General features: G+C 38.7%; 1 protein-coding gene across 9 annotated transcripts in view; it reads right to left on the reverse strand.

Moving 5' to 3' along the window:
* The window catches only part of tenm3 (teneurin transmembrane protein 3), a 233,519-nt gene that overhangs the window by 116,558 nt on the left and 92,798 nt on the right, over positions 1 to 24,163 (reverse strand). For all 9 annotated transcript variants that reach the window (XM_015046553.1, XM_015046552.1, XM_015046551.1 and 6 more), the window contains 2 exons: positions 12,130 to 12,397; positions 1,621 to 1,794 (listed from right to left, as the gene is read on the reverse strand). In XM_015046553.1, the coding sequence (XP_014902039.1) occupies positions 1,621 to 1,794; positions 12,130 to 12,397 (442 nt within the window). The remainder of the gene's footprint in view (positions 1 to 1,620; positions 1,795 to 12,129; positions 12,398 to 24,163) is intronic.

The raw sequence follows: 24,163 nt of genomic DNA on the forward strand, positions 1-24,163 counted from the left end.
GCAAGGACCTCTGTTAAAATAAAACATGACTAGAAGTTCTCAAACATCCTGGTCTGTTCAATGGAAAACCTGCTATTATTACAACATGAAGACAACAAAATATTAAAAACAACTCACTGAAAAGTACTAATCAGAAAACGGGTTAGAAAAAACTCCAGGCTTTGGCTAAGCCACACCAAAACCTCATTTTGGTAGATTAGAGGTATTCAGTTGTGGCCTCCCAGCTCATATAACATTCTCGTATTGGATGTTCTGATGTTTTTTCCCACATATGGGCAGATTGGTTTGTGTTCAGATTTCTGTTACCAACTCAGTGATGGTGTAAGCCAATCCCAGCTGGGTGTTGCGTGCAAGCAATTTGATTGGCAGCAGACGGCATTTGTTGATTGGCCTGTAGATTTATGTCAACAACAACATCTCAACCACCAGATTTAATATGCGACGAGACCATATTACTTTGCAAGATGGCAAGCTGCAAATCAGTAATTCCATCGTCAAACTTTGAGCTTTAAACCTTTTATTAATTAAAGATTATATACAGTGTAAACTAGAGAGGCCAAAGCACAACAAACAAATAAACAGAGAGGTTTCAGAGAAGCTGGCCGTCCAAGAATGGAACGTCGACCACATCTTCTTTGAGGCAGCCCACGTACCTGTCCATATTCACACCCACGCTGTGATGAACATGATGCCAGTGGAGGAACCCGACTTGGCTAGAACCGAGAACCGAACCATATCAATGTGCTAGAGTGAGACTTGACAATGGAGAGGGGGGCTTAATATTATTTCTGCAGGAGAATTTGGATGATGTATTTTCTGGCAAGACGACAAACTCAAGCATACAGCGAAAGCAGCACAGAAGTAGTTCAAAGACAACAAGGTGACTCTTCTAGAGTGGCCAACTCAAAGCCCAGATGTCAATCCTATTGGGAATTTGTGGACGGAGCTGAAAAGAGCTGATTCATGAGCAATCCGACACTGCTGTGATTACAGCAAAAGATCCATCCACCAATCGCTGACCTTAAGGGGGCGAATGTATTCATAGTCATTTACTTTACCCTCTCTGTACTGATAGGGGGTAAAGTATTGTCCAAGACTCAAGAGATGTTCAGACTTAAACTCTTGTCTCTTGGACAATATTCTTTTCACCAAAAGTAAAAAAGTCAAATCACCCTAAGTGCGTTCCTTGTTCCAACAGTGCTTCAATTTATTTGAATGGATTTCATTCAACAGACATTAGGCTAAGAAACAAATTATGAGCCAAAACAAAAACTCTTATTCCAACTATTTATTGTTGAAACAGAGTCCAATGTGAAGCATTCACAGCTACCAAGATAGTCAGACAAATGCAACGTTGCAAATTCTGCAAAACCAGGAGTACAGAAAACCAGTAGGGCCAATGAAAAGACTGAAGGACTGAACGGGAGACACGAGCTCAGGGTGCATGAGCTGCTCTTCATTCAGCAACATAAAAAGATATCCGAGGAAAGTTGGAAAGTCGGGCCAGGGCGATGATTTACTTGATCTGAACTGAACTGGCTTTTTTCTTATAAACTGAACAACTTGAAGAGATGTAAAAAAAAAAAAAACAAGAAGAAACGAATTAACATTTCATCTTACCTCCACGAACAGTACTTGGAGGATTTCTTGAACTTAAAGGCAGAACGGGACAGGGTATTCCTTGGCAATGGCCTGGTGGGAGGTGAGTAGACGGAGCCGGTAGCCATGGTGTAGCCAGGAGTGGCTGTGGAGAAGAGAGGAGTGGTGCCTGTACCTGTTTTAAAGAGGAAGTGCCTGAAAGGAGAAAGGAGCGAGAAACAGACTTTAGTCGTTAATAGTTGCATCAACATTTGCTTCTGAAAACAATAGAATCTGTAATCTACTGTCCTCCATAGTTGATTATTTTGCACCTCCACCTTATGGCAGTGTAAGGTTACCAACTGTTATTCTTAACCACAAGGAATTCAGTTTGGATGAGGTCGTTTCCTGTGGGGAATGTGTCATGCTTTCCTACACGGCTCTCAAAGTAATTGGGGCTAAAAACCATAAAGTGTTATTGGAGCTGATGATAGCCTCAAGTTAGCAGTTAGACACAAGAGTCTAAAAAATATATATGTCAAAACTGAGAATTTAATAAAAGTGTGTCTTTCATAGAATATGGAAGTCCAGGACCAAACTGGACACAATGTAGCAGGACCTTTTTATAACATCATTTTAAGAAGTTCTTGGCGTAGGCAGCAACTGCTCCATAACTGGGTAGATGCTAAGCTATGGAAGACGAATGTTAGCAGGTCGTGGTTCAATTATACATGGTGCCCCTACTGAACATTTCCATGTTCAGCAGCTCATTCTCACTCAAAGCACACATCGTTTTTAGTGCCAATATAACTTAAATTACAGGATCTGGCCACAACGTCCACAACCTTTATTAACGTTTCCAAACAAGCGACCCCTCCCAGCTCCAAAAATAAAATCCCATGTATGGAATGAAGTTCCTTATGACACTGAAAAGCTGCAGCTAATCCTGACAACAGGCAGTTAAACGTATATACTTTCCTCATCAATTTTCCAGAGAGGAAAATATGTCTAACAAAATCTAAACTGTATTTTTAGGTTAAATTTAGGTTCAACTTAAAATTGGTAGACATCTAAGTTGTGCTTTGCACAATTAATAGTTGTGCATATTTAACAAACACGAAAAAGAATAATTACAGGTTGTTGTGTCCAGAAATTACATTTGTCAAAGTGTGTCCAAGCTTTATTCTTGTTGAGCTCACAGCTACAAAGATGTTATGTTCATGAAGGCTACTCTCTGGACAATATTAAGAGAAGTTGCTGAAAACATTTTTTTTTTCCACTTATGATGATTTGATGGTTTGCTATATTATTTAATTTCCCCCAAGGGAAATTAAAATAAAGTATTTATGAATTTGAATTTAACATATACAAATAGTTCTGCTATTCAAAGCTAAACTTGGCAGAACATTATTTTCTACTGTGGAGAACAAGTTATTATTACAATGTTTATTCTATATACTAGTACGTCAGGTCAGTGAGCACAATAAAAAGTCAGCAGTCTTTGGTTTTCTGACTTGCAGCTTGAACATGGTTAAGTTAATATTGATTCAACCTCAGGTTTTAGTTTTCTTGTGTTCAGGTCTTGTATCATTTAAAGAACCTTTTATAATCTTGAAATAAAGTTTAGCTGTCCTAGAAAGGTTTTCTTGACATTTACACATTTGAATCTTTTAGCAAAAGTCAAAGTTTGCAAAGTACAAACACAAGTCAGCTTCATCTTGATATCCAAGAGGCAATTGCACAGATAAAAATAAATGTTTTTCTTATCTACTCAGAGCAAATAGGTCAATATGTCTTTATTTTCCCTTCTCTACATTTTCCTACAGCTGCCACTGGAGCAGGTTAGGTGGAATACACACATTTATTATTACATATTTTGTTTTGCACAGTGAGAAATCAACAGATTCCCTAGTAAATATTTACAAGGAGAAACCCAGATTATAAGATTTTGACTTGTTAGTGTCTCAGTGTCACTGTGTTCAACTATAAACGAATGTTTAGAATCTTAAATAAATGAAAGCTTGCAGAAAGAGTCGAAGGTCCAATATGGCTCGGAGGTAATTTCTCATTTCACTAAACCAGATTTTTTGAACTAACTCACCAACGGGACAATAGATTATATAAAGAATAAATTCATTTTAGGTTCAAGATGAAAGGCAAACAGCTTTTTTCATCCCTGAAAGCCAGACATTACCCAGCTGGAGAAAATTACTGGCACATACATGTATGCCTCCAGCAAATTACCGAGGTCACAATGTCTAATTAATGACAGGACCCTGGCTAACGAGCCTCTATAATTACAATTAGAGTGCTCTCTAACAAGGCTGTGTGATTAACAATTAGAACCTATTATAACAAGGGTCCCTCAATTAATACCTGCCACTAGACAAGATGTGAAGACGGAAAGAACAAAAAGGGGATGGCAAAAACAAGAATCCAGGGTGTAGAAGGGGAGTGAGTGAATAAGACTGTCTGTTTTGAACCTCCAGCAATTTTTAAGTATTTAATCAAAAGGCATAAGATGTACTTTGTTCATTGATCAAATAGCAAGCCACTTCATCAAGGTTTATATTTCACATGATGTGGAGAGCCAAACCTCTGACTGATATTTAATTTTCTTCCTATTGCAGTAATGAAAGTGTTACAATATCAGAAAATTTCATTGTCGGTTTAAACAAGCACAGACAATTTCATCAGCCATGAAAATGAAAGACAAACAAGTTCACATTTCAAATGGAACAGCTCTGAATGCTGAGAATTTATTTTGTTTTATTACAAAGCTCAAAGGAATTTTATTTTATTTTTTTTCAGATTACAATTTATGTGATACAGGTTTTTGGAGAAATGATCGACAGCATAATAAGCGTGGACTTAATGTGTTAATCACCAGATTTGGGTCACAGAAAACCCAAGAGAGCAGCTGGACTGCTGTGTTTTAAAATGCTAAAGTGGTTCCCTTTACTGCTCCTAGGGGCCTTCAGCTCCGCGTCCCCCCCCCGTCTGCTAGTTAGTGCTGCTAACAACAACGTCCCTGCTGCGAGTCAGGCCCTGCCCGGACACTTCCTGTTAATTACAACTTTGGAACTGGTTAACAAACGTCACAAAAACACACTAAAACTAATACGATCTGTCAGCGCTGATATGTTTTTAATCTTTTCTTAAGGTCTTCTCTAAACGTCACTTCCATATCTGTTCGTCATGAAGCTCTAATTACCGCAGGCTTGAAATCTGGAAAATCTTGAAGCCAATAAACTACAATGATGTATGAAAACACAGCTGCAAAAGTAACACACCGATTAACGAAAAAAAACACACAAAAAAACCAGCCTAACCAGGGTGTCTGAGGAGGCACACATGCCGACATGTGATAGCTTATGGTTTGCTATGCTTGGAAAGTTGAGCATGATGAAATGCAGTACAATGACAATGATTTTCAGCTGTTTCTTCTCATGTTAACAAGGCCACAGAGAAATTTGTCATGCTTAACTGAAAACACCGAAAGAGGAATCTCATTTGTTTTTGAAGACAACTGCAACCAAAGAAAATGAGTTTACACCGAGTCTCATCTTCACGAGTAGAAAATGTTTCCTATTTAAAGGGAATATACTAAAGTCAGAGATGAAACCTACACAAACAAGGAGACAGGCAGGTGGAAGGGAGAGCGAGAGGAATACTCTGTTAACCTATGATGTCACATTCCAACAATAAACGATGCAAGGTTCCCATAACAATAAATTGATTTGACATAATTAGCTATACATTAGTTTCACATCAGGGCAAAGTTGTGCTGTGCTGAAAGTGGTATGTAAATTTCCCTGTCCCATCCAGTCCAATTTCCATGATGAACTGCAGCTGAAAAACGGCATGAACATCTTTCACGTACAGCAAAGCTCAGCCGAGGGCTATGTGATAATACGGAAATAATTAAGGTCTGCATCAATAAATAGCGGTATTGCTGTTTTGAATGTCAGTTTCAATATATATGAAGATAAAAAGTAATCATACAAAGCTAAAATTATTCACGTTTAATTTACTTCCTTCTTCTATTGCCACCCTTCCTACAGCAGAACCTGTTTAAGCAAAGAGTCTTACATTAGTCTGATCATTTTACAGCTGGATAAAAAACAACAAAAAAAAACTTGACTTTAATTGTGACCAAACTTTGTAAATAACACAAGATGGATATTTCAAAGCACAAACTTTTCGCTTTTATTAATTATGCAAACTTTCCACCAGCTGTGTGTGAAGAGGACTTGGACGTTGTGAAAGTTAAAAAGAAAATAAATAAATAAATTGGCTCCAAAAAATTCTGACAACAGCTACATCAGAGTGGAGGAGGCAGGGCACACAAGAAGAAACGCAAAGCAACAGCAGAGCTTCCTGTCGAGAGCCTGTAACCCTTAAAGATAGACAAATTGTTCTGGCTTATTTGCTCATTGCCTGGAAAACTTATCTTATTGAAGAGAAGCTGGATACTGTATAAGCATGACTGAAAATTTACTTAAATGAGAGTAAGAAGTCTCTTCAAATGAAGCAACTGGCACAGCAGAGAAAGCAGCTCATATTGAGGGACAAAGAAAAATCATGGATATTTAACCACTTTCACAACTGATGGTTTATTTTCATTATAATCTATAATAATATATATATTTTTAAACCCTTTGTATTGTGATGACTTGAGAATGACACTAAAACCATTAATAGCTCCTAAATAACATGAAGCAATAACTTAACATGTTATAATAATAACATATTTAAATATGTTACTACAATAACATATTTAATTCACAGATATTGTCCAGCCCTGCTGCCAACAGACTAAGTTGGTTGCAGATTGTTGAAAAGCCGGCCTGGAAGAACACAAGAGAAAATAAATCAAAGGATAGAGTAAAAAATGTCCTAACAGAAAGAAATAATTGCTCCTGAGTTTTTAATATATTTGTTCCCCATTCCTGTATTTCAGTTTGTCAAATGACATTGAGAGATAAAAAAAAGGTTCTAAATCTTCACAGTCTTATGAATGTTGTCAATTTTCATTCCTACCCAGAAAACTGTGAATAGAAGGTGAAACATTTAATTAAATTTTCTTTGAATCGATAGGGAAAAATCCAACCAATCTCTTTCTGACCGACGCTGATGTTGGAACACGGGAAAAGCACAGAGCCTGTTTTTGGTCCGATTGTGAAAATGCGAGTGTATATAATCAGACAGAGAGTGGGGATAATCAAGTGTAAAATGACTGGAACCGCAGTCTGTTGAGCTGAGTGAAGCATGTTGTCAACCAGAACTAATCTGATAGGCCTTTAATAACAGCAGCCCTTCAAATGCACAAGTCGAGAGTCTGCATTTACATTCCATTAGTACTATTTACAAAGGGATGACAACTGAAGCAACACAAGGCGGATTAGAACAATGATGACAACGTATGTGTGTGTGTGTGTGGTAGTTAGCCAAACTGAATCGGTTTGTGTTTCCCCTGAGAAGACAATGACTGCAACTGCTGCTTGGATTGGAGAGGAAATGTAGCTGACATAAACAACCCTGTGATATTAAGCAATCAACGACTCCCTCTTTCTTTGGAATCCTACCCACACATGTATTGTCAGTCATACTTATTAATCTAAACACTACTGGAAATTAAAAGAAAGAACATTTTCTCATCCAGATTCCCAGTTGGCTTTGCAGGCAGAGGTACCAGGTTCTTTACGGTGAATCGTGTCGCTCCACATCATGTCTCAGTAACTTGATTTAGCCGGACAACAGGTTCACTGTCTCCTCGATTCCCCAACACCGGAGCAGAGAAAAGGCTATAATAAGAGACAGTAACTGGAAACCCAGTAACCCAGAGTTATTTTCAGTTCTACTGTATATTAACATACATGGTCATTATATACGATTTGTGTAGCACTAAGAGGAAAGAAGCAATGGTCCCAATGTTGAGGGGTTGTCATTGTTCTTCCATTTGAACACATTTTCAGAGTGACATTTTCTGTCTACTTGGGTGATATCCACTCCCATATTAGTTTTAAGCCCTAAGCTTAAAGTTAAATATGTTACACAGGTGCTTAGATTTCACTAAGGATTGGAATGGCTGAAAACATTCACCGATTAAACAACAGGAAAACTGAGATCTTGCATCTGAAAGGACCTCAGTATAACCTTCGACTCAGCTTTCACTCTGTCGTTTCATGTCGAAATTGTAGATCCCCACTGTTCCCTGTCACAATGAAATATGGCCGAGTTAAGTTCTATTGTGTTAAGTTGAAAAATGTTATTCAGGCTTTTATTCCTTGACTTTAAAAAAATTCAAATTCATTGTTCAGTGAACAAAACCTCTTTGGATTCCCATCATATTGTTCAGAGGATTCCTGCAAGGCTCCTGACAAACTCCTCTAATTAGTCACATGTCACACCGTTGTTATTTTCAGTTGAACTGGCGTCCAATTAACCTCCGAGTCCACTTTAAAATCTTGGTTCTGCTTTGTGAGCTTTACAAGCAGCAGAATACTTCAAAGAGCATAAAGATCCATACATCGCTCCACGACCTGCTGCGTGTGATTCATATGCATCGGCGATCTCTCAAAGAGGAGGTACCTTTTTACAAGCAGGAATAATGGTAAATGGGCTGAATTTACATAATGCCTTTACTCAAATTGATCACTCAAAGTACTTTGTACTAGAGCTGCAATAAAAAGAAAACACACACAAATCGACACACATTCATAAACCAATATGCAAATTGGTATTCAGCGTGTGATTTAGCGGCTTGCCCAGACGCATGTCAACATATGCCAGGAGGAGGCTGGAGTCAAACTTCCTGCTGCAGGCGTTCCTCAAGGCAAGCCTGCTCCAGCCTCCGTTTTCCCTTCATTAGGAAAGCACAGTCCCTGCTGCTTTACTTTGAAAACAAATGAACAACACCTTCAATGAAAAAACAGCAACATGACAAATAATTAGTACAATGATTTTATGTATTTTGACATTATAAGAGGAAAAATACAAAAGGAATGTGGAAAAGGATTTTCTTTATTTCTGCTTAACCGACATAAAACTTGATCAATTACGTTTTTTTCCCGAAGAGTACAGCCAGTTCCATGAAAAATCTTATTGAGATCATTTTATTTACGATGATTTTCTTATACGCCTAACCTTTACACACAGCTATTTTCATGAAAACACAGGACACAAAATTATTAATACTATAATATTAGTACCAGTATTGACGTATTTATAATGAATAGCTAGTTTACTTTGACGAGTGATGTTTATTTATCTTCAAACTTCAGTTCCTACTTTTTACTGCTTTGTTTAGTAAATAAAGATAATTAGAAGTACAAAATGACTAAAAGTTACATTCTGTTCCTGACAAAAAAAAGTAAATAATGAACATAACTTTATCATAATACAATGATGGAATGAAGCCAAGATGGATCTGTGAAAGCAAATTTCCATCAATGTCACTGTATCTGTTTATTATGCAGTGTTGAAGAAACTTATGTATAGGTAAAAGGAGTCTACTAATAAAGTTATTTTACCTCTGACAGAATTTATATTAAGCTCAGTTAGGTTCTATTCAAAGACTTGGAACGTTTGGCGTTAAACCCATCATGGAAATCTGTGGCAATGTGGATTTTGTATTTTTTGCCATGTGCCTCCTTAATAAAGTGAGCTAATGGCTCTTTTTCACTGAGCGGAAAGGCGAGGGTGGGTGCAGCTTGGTATGGTGGAATTTAAGACAAAACTAAAGGCAGATGGAGAGTTTGCAACAGACTCAAGAAAAGAAATCTCTACTGGAGCGAAAGATCTGCAGCCCCTGCTTCCAACTCTTAACTCTCTGACCTGATGTTTTACTCATTAAAACTTCCTCTTAAAACTTATTTTAAGGAATCTGAATTGATATGATGTAGATTTCACATTCCTAATGCAGTATCAGGTATGAAAAGCAACTTTTCTTACCCGTTTATAAAATGTATGTAGTGCAACAAGCTTATATATGCAGTCAAGCATACGCAACAGAGTATGCTTGACTGACATCTGCGTCTGCATGATCCAGTGACCATTTGAGCCCCAACAGGTGTGGCTGTCTAAGCCAACAGTATTTGTCCTGGAGATGCTGTGTGTGAATTATCACCTCTAATGAGAACATTAACACTCTCTTGTTACATTACAGCATTAATCCCCCTTTCATGGGCCAGACGTAATAAATGTCTTTGACACCCACTTATTTTGTCTCCGTTTGTCTCCTCTTGTTACTCATGTCTGTCGCATTGAAAAAAACGTAATCTCTAACTTGAAGTGTAATCGATAAACAACAAAGTTTTACTAGATCAATAAACTCCAATGTTGTCTTCATAAGCACCGCAAGAGTTGAAACTGAATATTTAGGCTTGCAGCTGCGTTAAACTATGTTTCTTTTACTGAATGACTTTGAAGAATCAAACCACTAACATATTTGGGCAACGTCGTAAATGTGTATCCGTAGTATAACTTGCTTTTCTAATCATTTCATATACATTATTTTTATTAAAGAATGAAAAAATAAACCCGCTGCTGATAATGTGACTACAGCACCTGTTCTGATCAGGCTTATTTTCAGCATGGCACAGGCACTCCGGCAGCTCAAGAGCTGTCTTTAGTTACCATGGTGATACAGTTTCAGACCAAACAGTCTGGGTTAAGCTCTGGTTCTGCTTTTTTCAGCTCAGATCTTGTGTCATTATGATTATAAGAAAAGCTGGACGGCGAAGCCCTGAGGGTCCACAGTGTATTAAAGCTGCGGTGCAGGACGGGGCCAGACATAGCAGAGCAGAGCAGTGTTGCATATATTCGGTGGGATACAGGTCCCCTTGGGGGCAGCTGCCTGACTGGCCCTCCAAAGATGGCCAGGGGCTGGGGGCAGTCCCCAGAGAGCGCCCCCCAAAGGCTCATGTATGTAGTGTTTATCATGCAGCTGGTATGCGACACAGGTTGATCTTTTAGAAAGCCATTTGAAATAGAAAAAACATCATTCTGACACTTTGGTTTTATTGGCTTTTTTCAAAGTTTGGTATAGGATTAATAAAATTAATATCCAGAGAAACAGCCAGGGTACGAGCTGCAGCTGCGCTAATGGTGGAGAAACAACTTACAGTTACAGGAAAACTGTTTATCCGAATTCTGTATTTACATTCACTAGCTTACAGGAAAATCTGATCACTTTTCCATGTTCATAGCACAGCCAGTCTCATCTATGGATAAGAGCAGGTGGCTGTTTCTTACATTATGGAAGAGGTTGGGAAATCATATCAGAACAGGATATTTGTTTTAAATTACGTCAAATTTAATTTGGATTTTCCCTCTCAGGCATAGATCTCCACGGCCAAAGCTAAACATTCATCCTGTCTGGTTTTCTGCCACATCTCCCAGGTGACGGTCATTTAACAACTGGATAAAAAGAAACACCTTACATTTTGCATTAAATGTAATCCAGACACATTAACAAGAAAGTAATGTTAAAAAAAAAATGCAGCTCATGTCAAAAGTTGACCAAGTTGTTTCTTAGGACTGGAAATAATATTCACATTCTGGAGTCCCAACATGAATCTTATTTAGAAACTGTGGAGGGAGTTAAAGATTAGGGTGATGGATGGGAGGCATTCAAACCTCAAAGACTTGGGGCTCAACATCTAACTGGACATAAAAGGTAGAAACATGCTGACGTTCTCGCAGCAATGAAGACTTTGGAGATTTTTCCACTGATCAATAAGGAAAGTATGCATATTTTTCATCATGCCATTTTGTTAAATAAAATGCAAATGAAAAAACTCATTTTTTCAGACTCCTTTTGCATTATTTTATTAAAATGAAGGAGGCATCTGTAAAGATCTTTTAAGAGATGCAGCCCTCATTTTCATCAGAAACATTTTGTTGGCATTAATACAATTTCAAATATACATCCACAAAAGGTTTTATTCATTTTGGGTCTTCACCTGGATTTCTGTAAAGCTTCACTGTAAATCACATGTGTACACACTAACTATAAGTTTTGAGTGGATGGAAATTGTACAACACATTTCTGGAATTGACGACAACTCAGAAATTACAGAAGCTACATTCATCCAATCAGAGGTAGGTGGAAAACCCCAAAGTTTTACTCAAGAGTAGCACTACTTCAATGTATTTTTATTGACGTAAAAGTAAAAAAATCATTCAATATTTAAAAATTACATCATCAGATGGACCAAGCGATAAAGTTAAATGGAAATTTTGTTATTTAAAGGACCAAAATTACCATAATTCACATAAGAAAATTAAAGGAAAATGTTCAAAAACAGTTTCTTTCAAGAAAAACTTATGAAACCAACAATTCAGTGAAGTTACTCACAGTGGGTTGAGAATAAAAGCAGTGATACGTCATAATGAAATTACTCAAGTAAAAGTAAAAATACTCCTAAAAGTACATTTAAACAAAAACAAAGTCATTATAGTAAATGTAACTGGTTACTACCCAGACCTGCATCCAATCACACGCTCACCTACACCAACAGACTGAATTAAAACCGGCGTTATTACCTCGTTTCCAGAGGCACATTGCTACCCAGCACCCAGCTGTCTTGCAGCGGGACGCTCTCGGGGGGCGTGGTCTGCAGCTCGGCTGGTGATTGGCCGGCCACGGGAGCCGGGCTTCCAGAAGGAGGGGTTAGTTGGCGCGAGGAGTTTAGGTTCTGGCCAGCGTGGTGCGTGGAGCCCAAGGCTTGGTTCAGGGCCGTTACTGAGGGCTGCTGGCGGTGAGGCGGCGGTACAGGAGGCAAGGTGGAGCCATGGTGATTTGATGGTTGTTCTGTTAACAGGAACACAGGGACGTTTTTGAGGAGTCGCTATTATTCAATTAATCAGCTTCACAATCAGCAGCCTGACATCAAATATGTGGGAGCATTTCAAATGGAAACAATAAACCAGAGGAGAAGTAAGTAAATAAAAGAAAGTAAGGAAGGGTTATAAAGCCACAGTGTTTAATAAAGTAATAAAACTGGGCCTCAAAATGGAATAAAACATTATTAAAGCTAAATTATGTAATAATCCACAAACATATTTAATACGATAAAATCAGTATTTATATGGCAACATTCTGCCGGTATTTTACTGTAAATTAGACACGTTTGTTTTTTACAGTGTATGTAACTACTTCATACATTTTGTGCTGATTAGTACAAAATGCAGACAAAGCTCTTTGGTAGAAATTTGAAGGTAGTAATATGGAGCATCATGCAATAAACATTCACCAACTGTTTGTGTTCATCCTAATCATTATACTTCCATCATGCTGTAATTTCTATGCACATTTAAAGTGAAACTTTGGTCAATAAATAAACTTTTGGTCATTTAATTGCCTTTTCTGACTCAAAGCCAGAACGTTTGGTATTAGGCTTTCAAAGGTTTTGTTACATTTTGCATCGATTATTACTGCTTTAATGACGCTTTATCACATTTTAAAGCCCGATGTTTTTACATTATTACATAACGTGGCGTTACGAGGACGATGCTCATTGAGACCTGAGAACATTCCCAGGTTGCTTAGGAGCCTTGTTAACACAAGCATTTATCCCTCAGATATTGAAGATCACCATTAGAGAAGTCTGATGTCAGCATTAATGAACTGCGGATCTTTACGTGTTGCTGCTTCACTGAAGCTGCTGAGAGCAGTAACTCAGCTCTGAACTCAGCCATGCTGAATACTGATTAGAGGCTGGCGGTCACAAATCACTGTTGGGTTTTTGTAAAAATATTTACTTAAAGCTGACCTGCCTTTAGCTCTCTCTATTGCTTATTTTCCCCCCAGTGCTTTTCCGCTCCTTTGTCCGTCCTCTGGGTGCTCTGAGTGAAATGAATGGCAACGCAAGATTTGATTTGCATAAAGAGCATCACATCTCCATTTCCCAGCCCTGCTGTTATTTTGTCAGCGCAGCCTTCACTGGAGCGAACAGAAAACAAAGACACAAGAGGAGAGATGCGTACAGGAACAGAGCAGTGGAAGAAGGAGGACTCTGTGGTTTGCTTTAGGATTTCTCTCTCTCCATATGCTGTATTGATAACCGATTAAATGTTTCAGTTATGTAAACCTGAAAGGATGCTTGTCGAAAACAAAAACACACACTGATTGGTTTCTTATTGAGTGTTAATAATAATTTTAGTCTTAATATTCACTACAACATCTTTTGGACATGTGATGGAAATGAGAACATTAACGCATCCTGCCTGAATCTGTGTGTTTCATGAAAAATCTAATTATAATTTAATTTGTAAGTACAGCTGACAGAGATAGACTCAATCCTCCATATTTGGCAGTAGAACTGTGGAGATGCTGATCCTATCCGCTGAAGAGATGCAATATGCAGATGCAACATGTATTATTTTTTTCTAACAGCCAAAGATTGGCCACAATTTAATCACCAACAGGAGAATAATCCCAAACACACGAGCAAATCCCTAAAAGAATGTATGAAAAAGAGAAGAATCATTTTGCTGTAATGGCCCAATCAAAGCTTAGCCTCGTGGAAATGCTGCGGCGGGACCTTAATAGAGCTGTGCAGAAAGAAAATGCCTGCAAATCTCAATCAACTGAAACTGCTTTGTGTCAAAATACCTCCACAGCAACTGTGATGATGCTTCAAAAGCATAACAAGTCAGAGTAGGTTTGTGTTTGACACAAAATGGAACATTTTTCTTTTCTTCTCCAATCTGGAGTTTATGAATCGTTTAATCGTGATGAATCCATGATTGAAATAACCGTCTACTGAATTTAGTTAGTTGGAGTATATACACTTAAAAAGACCAATTGTTCAAAGAACAACACACTCAGACGTTATTTAGTCCAAAACAATATGCAAAAAAGCCCTTTGTCTATAAATATGTTCTACCCAGAACTCATCAGTTGCGTTTGGCTTCACCTGGTTCAAATTCTCCAGAAAAACTTACTTAAGTTGTTAAATGAAAAAATAACAGAATGTGCCAAATTTGTGTATATTTTATTATTATTTTTTTTAATAACTGATTTTAATTATTGAGGGAATAATTGATTCCTAAAATAATCCTTAGCCCCAATCTGGAGTAGCAGCTCTCGTTAGTACGGTAAGTAGCAGATGTGTAAGTCGTGTATGTTACCAACAGTGTTTTTGTTTACTGCTGGTCTAAATCCAAATGTTAACAACATGTCATTCCGAAGATTAAAAAGTCAAATAAACAGCTTGTGATCATGTGTTTAATGTCGTCTGTCTACAACTGGACTTCGTTCCTCCAGGGAGCTTCAGCTGTTAGTGGTCTGGTGTTTTTATAAAGTTTGAATCCAAACTGCACGAAGAAAGCCTGAGGTTTTCATGGCACGAGACGACAAGTCAACAACAGGGATATAAACATTTCTTAAAGCTTGAAGATGGTCACGGTCACTGGTGCGGTGACAGGAAAACACAGAGGTTTCGCATTTTCTAACGGTAACAAAATACTGCGGCTGCACATTTAGTTTGTCACACTACACTAAACGGCTCCAACTGTCCAAAAAACGGTGCGTTATCGTGCTTTTACTGGTCTGGTAGAAATGGATGATGGCTGACCCACCAAATCATTAAATTAGGCAGATTGATGCAGCATACCTACATCAGGTGAGCAAAATATAAAACACAACTCTACAGAACCCCCAATTTAAATAATAATGGTTTTTTAATGAGGTGTTTGAGAAAGTGCAGGAATAACCAGAATTTTTTTATTAGCTGCCTGGAGCACAGAGACAGCGCTGCCCCTCCTCCACATGTTGCTGTACAGTGCTGCTCAGCTATCTTCAACACTTCTCTCCTATAATAAAATCTAATGTGTCTGTTTGGACATGCAGATTAAAACAGAGATTATATCAGCTTGTTAGAGTCCCAGTGTTACTGTATAAAGAGTAAAGTGGCGAAGTAGCCGATTTTTTTTGGTAATAAGCAGATTTAATTGGAAACAACTAAAAATTGTTCTTTATTCTGTGATTTTTGTAAAGTCTAAGACGCAGAATCGAAATGACATTTAATAAATGTTCTACAGTAAAATATAACATTTACAAATCAACAACAGGAGTATTTTTGCTTTTCTCTTTTAATTTAGAGTTATGCCTTACGAAGGTATTTATTTATGTGTTAAATGTTTGCATAAATGGACCGAACTTATGTAACATTTTTCCAGTCAAACACACTTTACACTATTCACCGATTCACACATGACACACAGACAACTTGGGGTTAAGTGTCTTGCCCAGGAGCTCATCGATATGCGACGAGGGGAAGCTGGAATCGAACCCAAAACCTTCAGGTTGCAACGCAGCTGCTGAACCGCAGTGACCATGTGGATTTAACACAATCATAAAACCACGGTGTAAGCCCACGCCTGTAACACGCTGCTCTGGTTCAGCTGCATTTTTTGGCGATACATCAGATAAGAGCTGAGTCTAATTGCGCGACCCGTAAAAGAGTTGCACCTCTGCACTAAGACGGCTAACTGTTGAGGTGTTTCTGAAAGCTAGAAAAGAAAATTGATTGTTTCTACAAAGAGAGACAACAGACAGAGGTTGAATCAGACAAAGTGCGAATAAGGAGCAAAGCTATTGTTAAATCATTTCGAGGCTGTAAATCATAACATAAATTGCCAAACACGCAGTCTATCTTGCAAAAACGTTTGCCAAACTGAATTGCCGTTGTACTTTAACATATATATTAGATTTCTGATTGCTTTGGAGAATGTGTCTTATTGCAGCACAAATATAAATACTCTCAGCTAAAGAAAGATGAAAGAAGGAGACATCAAAAGTGGAAAAGAAAAGTGCAACAGACAGCAGTGAACGTATAGAGAAATGTAATGTTGGGTAACAAATAAAGATCAACACACTGCAAGGAAACTCGTCTGCGTGTGTTCAAAACGTGTTAATTATTAGAAAGCAAAATGCTGCCCAGTAGGGGTTTGTGAGTAAAGCCCCTAACATGCAAAACGTCTACCAGAGAGGTTATGAAAAATGAAAAATACTGTTACTGTAATGATTAGCTTCCATCCTGCAGCGAAAACAGAATAATCCAGTAAAAAAAAATCACTTGTGCTGTTTAAGTCCTGAACAGCTACACTTTTGACCACCAATCATTTCTAATCCTCCTTATTGTCATCATCGCCATCAAATTAGTGAAAAGACGAGGAAGGCGGAACAATTTGAAAAGAAGTGCAGAAACATAAATCAGGTAAATCACCTGAAACAAAATGAAATAGCCGCTTTCTTTTCCTGTTGACCGCTCTAAGTGCTTTTCAGCCTGCAGACCACGTTCACCTTTTAATGCACACACTGACTCAAAAAACAGTTATGACATGGAGTTCACCGTTTTCCCCACAGACATTTCTCCATGTGGTGAGAGAACCTCGATTCAAGCTGAACTCTCGTGTTTATTTTCTTTGAGACGGCACAGTTTGGTTAATGCACTCTCAACCTGTCTAGTTCGCTCTGTTTTCCTGTTCATTCCAAGCATTTTTAGCTCAGTTTTGTGTCAATCTGAAACAAGAAATGTAAATATAAAAGTTAAAACAACTGATAACATCATTTTGAAACTTTTGCAACATATAACAAGACAATTATGGAAAATTTTAGTAGAAACTGACGTTTAAGAGAAGAAAAAATATACATAGTACAAATCAACAATATAACAGATGCATAAATCTGTGTGATCACAAATTATACTTTGTTGAAACACCTTTTAATTCAGTTTCAGCCTTTCTGAGTAGTTTGCAGGGAGGGTACAAAGGATCTTAATGACTTCACCGTGCAAAGATTTCAGTCAACATAAGGATCAATAATCCACAACATATATATTTCAGTCCAATCATAGGACAATACTGAAGCTAATCAGGGGCCTCCTGAGAGGTTCAGCAACACTGATTGTGCTACAGGAATTTCTAAGAAGTACTAGGATTGTGTAAAATATCCCAGAATCCTACGAGAAAATGTGTAATGGTCCGATAAAAACCAAACTGGAACCACTGAGTAACAATTCCAAGTCAGATATTTGGCACAACAACAACACTACAGTCAAACATGGCATGTTTCTCCCAGTGGAACTGTGTTTTTTGTCAGGGCAGACAAAGTTATGAACGGTTCCAAAAAGCAGTCAGATTTGACCCAAAACCTGGAAAGCTGCAGATGAAGAGGGGCTACATTTTTCAGCATCAAAGTGAGTCCAAGCATAAATTAACATCAACCAAAGAATGATTTCATGAGAGGAAAATTAAAGTTTTGGAAAGGCCTAGTCAGAGTCCAGCATTAAATCTGACAGGAGCTGAAGTGACAGCTGCAAAGTAGAGAAGGCAAAGATTACCAAGGCAAGACGTGGGACGCTGATAGACTCCAACCACAGAAATCTGGAGGCTGAAACTGAATCAAAAGGCGGCTCAACAAAGACTTGAGCTTTAGCAGACTTATTTACCCAGGTTGTTGGAGATTTTGAGCTTTTGATGTGTTTGCCTCCAACAGATTTATTTCCTTTTCAGTTAGACTGTGCAGGACAAACGTTACATTAAAGGTGAAAAACAGTTTTCAAATGATTCACCATTTTAATTTATTACACTCAAAAGCCTGGGACGCTTTCAGGGTTGTTTATACTTTGAGAGTCCTGGTACGCGTCTCACCAAGATGTTGCAAAAAGAGCCGTAAATTCGGTTAATATACAAGTCTCAGTCAGAACTTTGAGCATGGCTGGTTACTGGTTTAGGTAAAACATGGATTGTAAAGTGACTGTGACTCTTTAGGAAGTGCTCTTCACCTTCTTCCTGCAGCCATATTCTTATATCAAACGTCCTGCCTTACCCCATGAGGTTTTCATGTCTCATACCAAAAAAGAAATCAACCAATTAACCGCTTTCATTCCTTTTGTAGTGTAAAAATCAAGAGAAAGGAATAACTTTCTTCTTCTGGAGTATTTTCCTGCCCAGTCTTGTTTAGGCACTCTTCACACAGAACTTAAAACTTGGACAATAAAAAACAGAAATAACATGAATTTCTCTGCAGGGCCTTGGAGAAGTCTTCTGGGGAGCTTGGAGAACTCGGTGCATTTCTCATTATGCATTGCAGAACGTGGGAGTTCTTGACTGCTTGAAGCAGGTATAGATTTCCTGCGGAGTGAGGGAGCATGTCTGAATCTGAGGTACTGCATGGGGGGTCTGGTAACAGGAGTGGGAAATTACCCTAGACGTGTGGCTTGTATGCAACTACATGACTTGATCAACATCCTAATCATGCCAGCAGAGTGCCGAGTAAATTCTCCTGTTGCTTTCTCAACAGTCGGCAGTTACGTGCATCATGTCCTTCAACGGCAACATAAAAAGATCTCACCATGCAGCAGAAATGAACAGTTTCCTAAAAATAAAGACAAAATACAATAACAAAAAAATACCCAATGATTCATTTAGGAGCATTTCACAAAGTAGTCAGTACACCCTTGACTTCGGATGGGGCTTCCAGCAGGGGAGAGGAGCTAACAACTCTAAATTGTACATACAGAATGGAGGGTTTCCACTAGAGTATTATAAGCCTGGCGGGCCACCAGGCTTGGCTTGTCCCCCCCACCAGGCTAAGAGTCATTTCTTAATATGAAATAGGGTTTTTTTATACACCAGTAACAGTGACAGAAAAGGCAGATTAAGCTGGGTTTATAGTCGACACCTGCTTGGTAGCCTAAAATGCTATTCTTTCAAAAATGATCATGCCTGCTCATGCACTTTCAAATTTTTGTAAGTTTTTACATATAAAAAGTTTATATGTTGTAGTCCAACATAAACCACCGCTGCAGTCCCAGGAAGAGGAAACTGATGGTGAAGGTGCAGAAACTAACCACATCAACCACAAGAACTCTATACATGTAAGTAATTCAAATATATGTGGCAGAACTACTGCAGAGTGGCTGGAAAAGCAGCTTATTTAGCAAGCAAAGGTGATGTGAGCTTTTACAAATTTGTATCAATCTGCTTTCCAGATTGATACAAACATTTTAGAGGTACTGGAAAACATAATCTGGCTTTAAGCGAACCATATCAACCCATCCTTGTTCAAGTTTGACCACGACTGGGCAGATTTACACAAAGTAAGTATTCCTATAAATTAGCAAATATTTGTCAGAAAGGTAAGTCTTAAAAAAATGTAAAATCAGATAAACTACGTTTGATAAGACTGTCAGGGAAGATGAAGTGGAGGTCAGGATATGTGCTAAACTTTATCACTTTTGATGGAAACTAGATAAGACAATGCAGAAAAGCAGGTACACCGAGAACAGAAGATGACACAGGGTGTAATTTAAAAGTTTCTGAAAGCCCAACAATTGGCAGTGACATTTAGATGGAGCAGAGTGAGAACAACACAGAGGACAGGGGCACTCAGAGACGGACAGCAAGAAAGAAAGAAAAAGGCAAGGCAGGAATGAGACGCTCGGAGAAAAGAAGAGGCCATAACCGATCCAGTAGAAAGTAAAAGAGTCACTGACATACTAAGAGAGGTCAGTACAAGAGTTAAGACTCGTGTTTCCTGAAGCATGAAAACTCATTCCACCTCTGGACTCCCGGCAAGGAATGAGGTGTAAAGCCAAAGCCAAGGCAGTCTTTGTTGTGATTAGATGGAAAACACCTCTTCCTGCTCAACAACCAGCATAAGAAAGCAGGTAAACACAAATAAACTGGAAACATTAGACAGAAGGATACATGTCCTGGAACAAAATCATTATATTGTATTGATTACAAACATTAAGCCTCCTACTGTTCCCATAGAGGGGTGAAAATCTGACCCCAACTCACTGAAAAACACCACTCCAAGTCTTCCTACAAGCCTCTGCACATCAAAACGTGTTGCAACCCCAGTAGTGGACAAATCAGAAATAATGAAAACATTATGCGTCTTTTAAACACAAACTTATTGTCAAAGGGCTCTTAATTCAAGTCCATTGACAAATATATATTCATAGGAAAACTGAACACAAAGCCAGAAATTCTGGGCTTTGTTCCAGGAGTCACAAAACCACATTCCCAAAATCGATATATGATAATAAGGAAAAATGCTTCCATCCAGCAGAGCTCTTGGTAAGTCCAGAAATGATAACAGCAACTCAGAGGGAGGCAATGCTCGTTAGCTGGTTGGAAATAAGCAGCACGAAGAAGGTTGGATGACTTTTTAAAACGCAGATTAAACCTTGGAGCACTCTTGTAAATAGGAACATGGAATGGAAACAATTACTGAAGCTGGTGCTCCTGATGCTGCAGCCTGGACATGAAGTCATGACTCTGGCACTCTGTCCTGCCAGGATTATTATTTCAGCCTAATGATGACATATGCTGTGACTTTAAAGTGCATGTATGGCCATGTGTGCACAAGTCATATTTCTGTGCATACTTCTGTTTTCCTGGGAAAAGGATCCTTCCTTCCCCTGAGCTATTGTTATTATATTACTCGGTGAGAGCTGGTGGACCCATATGGTACCTGACTGAATGAATCAGTCTGATCTGTACTTCAGACCTGCAGCTCCGCAAAAACATCATGCACACACACAAAGCCTGGGCACTCAGTACCTGCAGCATGGTCACACAAACCTCCAGGAGCATCATTGAAATACACACAGCAATCAGATCATAAGACCAATAGGATTCTTTATAATTGCAGTATAGAAGGTTTTGCATGTAAAAGGTAATTTTACTTATAGCACATTTTCAGCAAAAAGGCAAAATAAAGATCTTGTAGAGTCAGTTCCTGTTGATCTGCATTTCTAATTCTATTTTCAATTACATAGTGCATTAATTCCCAAGCATAACACCTTCTTATGCACATTTTGCAAATTCTCTGATAGAGGTGGACCAAGCAGGCCCTATTAAGCACGCCTAACGTACACCTCATTACCAACTGTGAAGTTGTGACTGTCACAAATTAGCAGTCTTTCTGAGCTGCTACTCCATTTCAGCTGAACACTCAGAAAAAGCCTTTTAACACATCAAAACGCAACAAAATTGCAATTAATCACAGATTTCTGTGATGTCCAAAATTGTAACGGCGGCACTTCTCTCCGATACACCTCTACACACCATCAAGAAGCCACACTGCAGTTTACTAAGACTGAAGTAAGAGAAGGTGTAGCCACAACTTCAATCATCCTTAACACACACTCTTACATGCAGCTTCTTTCTTCTCCTTGAAATCATAAAGCCAGGAATATTACCTAAAAGTCTTACGGACACGTGGCCCATGACCTTCAAAGTAAGGTTATGTCCTTCGGTTATAACCTGAATTCATTCTGCAGACAGTACAGGTGAGTTTTAGGTCTGAATTTGAATAGGAAGAGAGTGTCAATGTTATGGATGTCTGGTGGGAGAGAGTTCCAGAGTCTGGAAGCAGATTGGGATAAAACTCTGCTCCCCATTATGCTGAGGGAACAGTGAGGTGGATGGGAGAGGAGGATCTGAGGAAGCGGACAGAGACGATTAATGTTGCGTTGGTGGAAATATGCACACAGAGTGATATTATTAATGTGAGATGTGAAAGATGGGGAGCCATCAAGGATGACACCCAGACTCTTAACCTGGGGTGAAGGGGGGATTTTAGAGCCGTCAATAGAGAGAGAAAGACCGTCTTTTTTGGATAATACTGATTTAGCTCCTTCAAGAAGGTGTTCAGCTTTATCGCTGTTTAGTTTTAGGAAGCTGGAAATAAACCAAGGTTGTATTTCAGACGAGCAGGAGGCGAGGGAGAAAACTGGGAGCACAGAAATGGATTACTGTAAGAAGAGCTGGGTATCATCCATGCAGCAATGGAAACGAATGTCAACTGTACGGAAAATACTGCCAACGGGAAAAAGGTATATGATGAAGAGTAGGGATTCTAGGGCAGAGCCCTGAGGCACGCCAGATGTTAGAGAAGAGGAGTGGGAGCTGAAGGACTTAAGTTGGACGAACTCGGTGTGAGATGTGTGCCACTCGCTCGGCTTTGCACCATTCTGCCACGGTAAGCACAACAACAACCCTGCCTGCTGCTCGTGTAAGTGGGAGATTTTTCTTTTATTTCTCATTTTTATAAGTAGGAAGAGAAAAAAAAATGTACCTCATTGTTCACCTTGCCTATAGTGCGGGACTGAGTAGGCAACTCTAGAAAGTGTTGTCGCTCACCAACGGAAATGTATTTCCTTGTTTTATAAGTAGAAAGTAACAGCTTCAATTTAAAAACTGCACAATGCCTTTGGAAAGTATCCATAGTGATTAAACTTTTTTCACAACGCCCACAAACTTCAATGGATTGTATTAAGAGTTTATCTGACAGACCAACAAAATGGGTTCATGCTTTTCATGTTTTTGTAAATATTTGTGCAAATATGAAAAGCATGGTTTGTTAGAGGACTTTAGGGAACACAAATCATCATAGAGAGCAAGGAACTAATCAGACAAGTCACGGAGGAAGTTGTTGAGAAGTTTAAAGTAGGAAACAGTGTCACTGCTGCTTAAAGCTGCAGCTCAGCTGGGAGAATCTGTCAACAGGACAACTATTAATCCCGCAAACTATAAATTTGGCCTTTATGGCAGGGTGGCAAGAAGGAAGGCATTGTTAAAAGAAAGCCACAGGAGATGTGGCTTGCAGTTTGCCACAAGCAATGTAGGGGAAAGCACAAACATGTGGAAAGAAGGTGGTCACATCATGCTGTGGTGCCTTTCTTTTGCAGAAGCTGATGTGCAAAGCTAGTGGCGAAATACCCAAAGGAGAAACTGCAGGGAAAGATGGGTCTAAAAAAGTATAGACTCAGGACACTGAATACCAATTTACACCACAACCATTTCATCTGCAAATACTTCAGGAACTATATCAAATTATCATTCTAGTTCACAAATGTGCACGTTTTAATCTGTCACATAAACAATAAAATACATATAAATGTGTGTTTGTAGGTTGTGTCAAGGTCCTGGATTCAGCTTTTTTACTTTCTCCTCTGTAACTCTCCATTCTGAAATCCTAGCTGTGAAAACTACAGATTTTTGTTTTTATAGCTGATGCATCTGACCCAGAGGCAGCAACCCTGAGAAAGAAACAAAAGTGACAGTCGTGGAGGTATTAGGCCAAAGCAAAAGTAGAACAAAAGGAAACAGGAAGCATGAAATACAAACATAATGGGATGCAGCAAGGAAAAGGAAGAAGAGCGTCTGAGAGGGGGAAAGAAGCATGTCTCATTGTGTCGACAACAACAGGTTGGCTGTCATTGACAATGAGTACTCCAAGATCATTTTAATGGTAGCATTAACAGGAGTAATCCTCTTAGTCACAAGTACTTCTGCAGAGTGTCTGTAGTGCCATTAACCCAAGGATATCTTTCCATAAATCACCTCAATCCTTCACGATCTTTTGTGGAGATTTTCTGACTAAGTGACAAATAAAAACCTTTTAAAGGAAAGGGATATCTTATGATTTTTTTTTTCACTTATCTGTTTTGATTTGCTCCCTCTGGAAAATGCTTTGACAGCGGCTATTTTGTGTATAAAAGAAGAAGCCTTGAACATTTAACAGGCCATGGAGGATATTCATCACATTCCTGGA

The sequence above is a fragment of the Poecilia latipinna genome, unplaced genomic scaffold (genome assembly GCF_001443285.1).
Source record: "Poecilia latipinna isolate Pla-1442-1.1 unplaced genomic scaffold, P_latipinna-1.0 Scaffold783, whole genome shotgun sequence".
In the NCBI taxonomy this organism is placed as follows: Eukaryota; Metazoa; Chordata; class Actinopteri; order Cyprinodontiformes; family Poeciliidae; genus Poecilia; species Poecilia latipinna.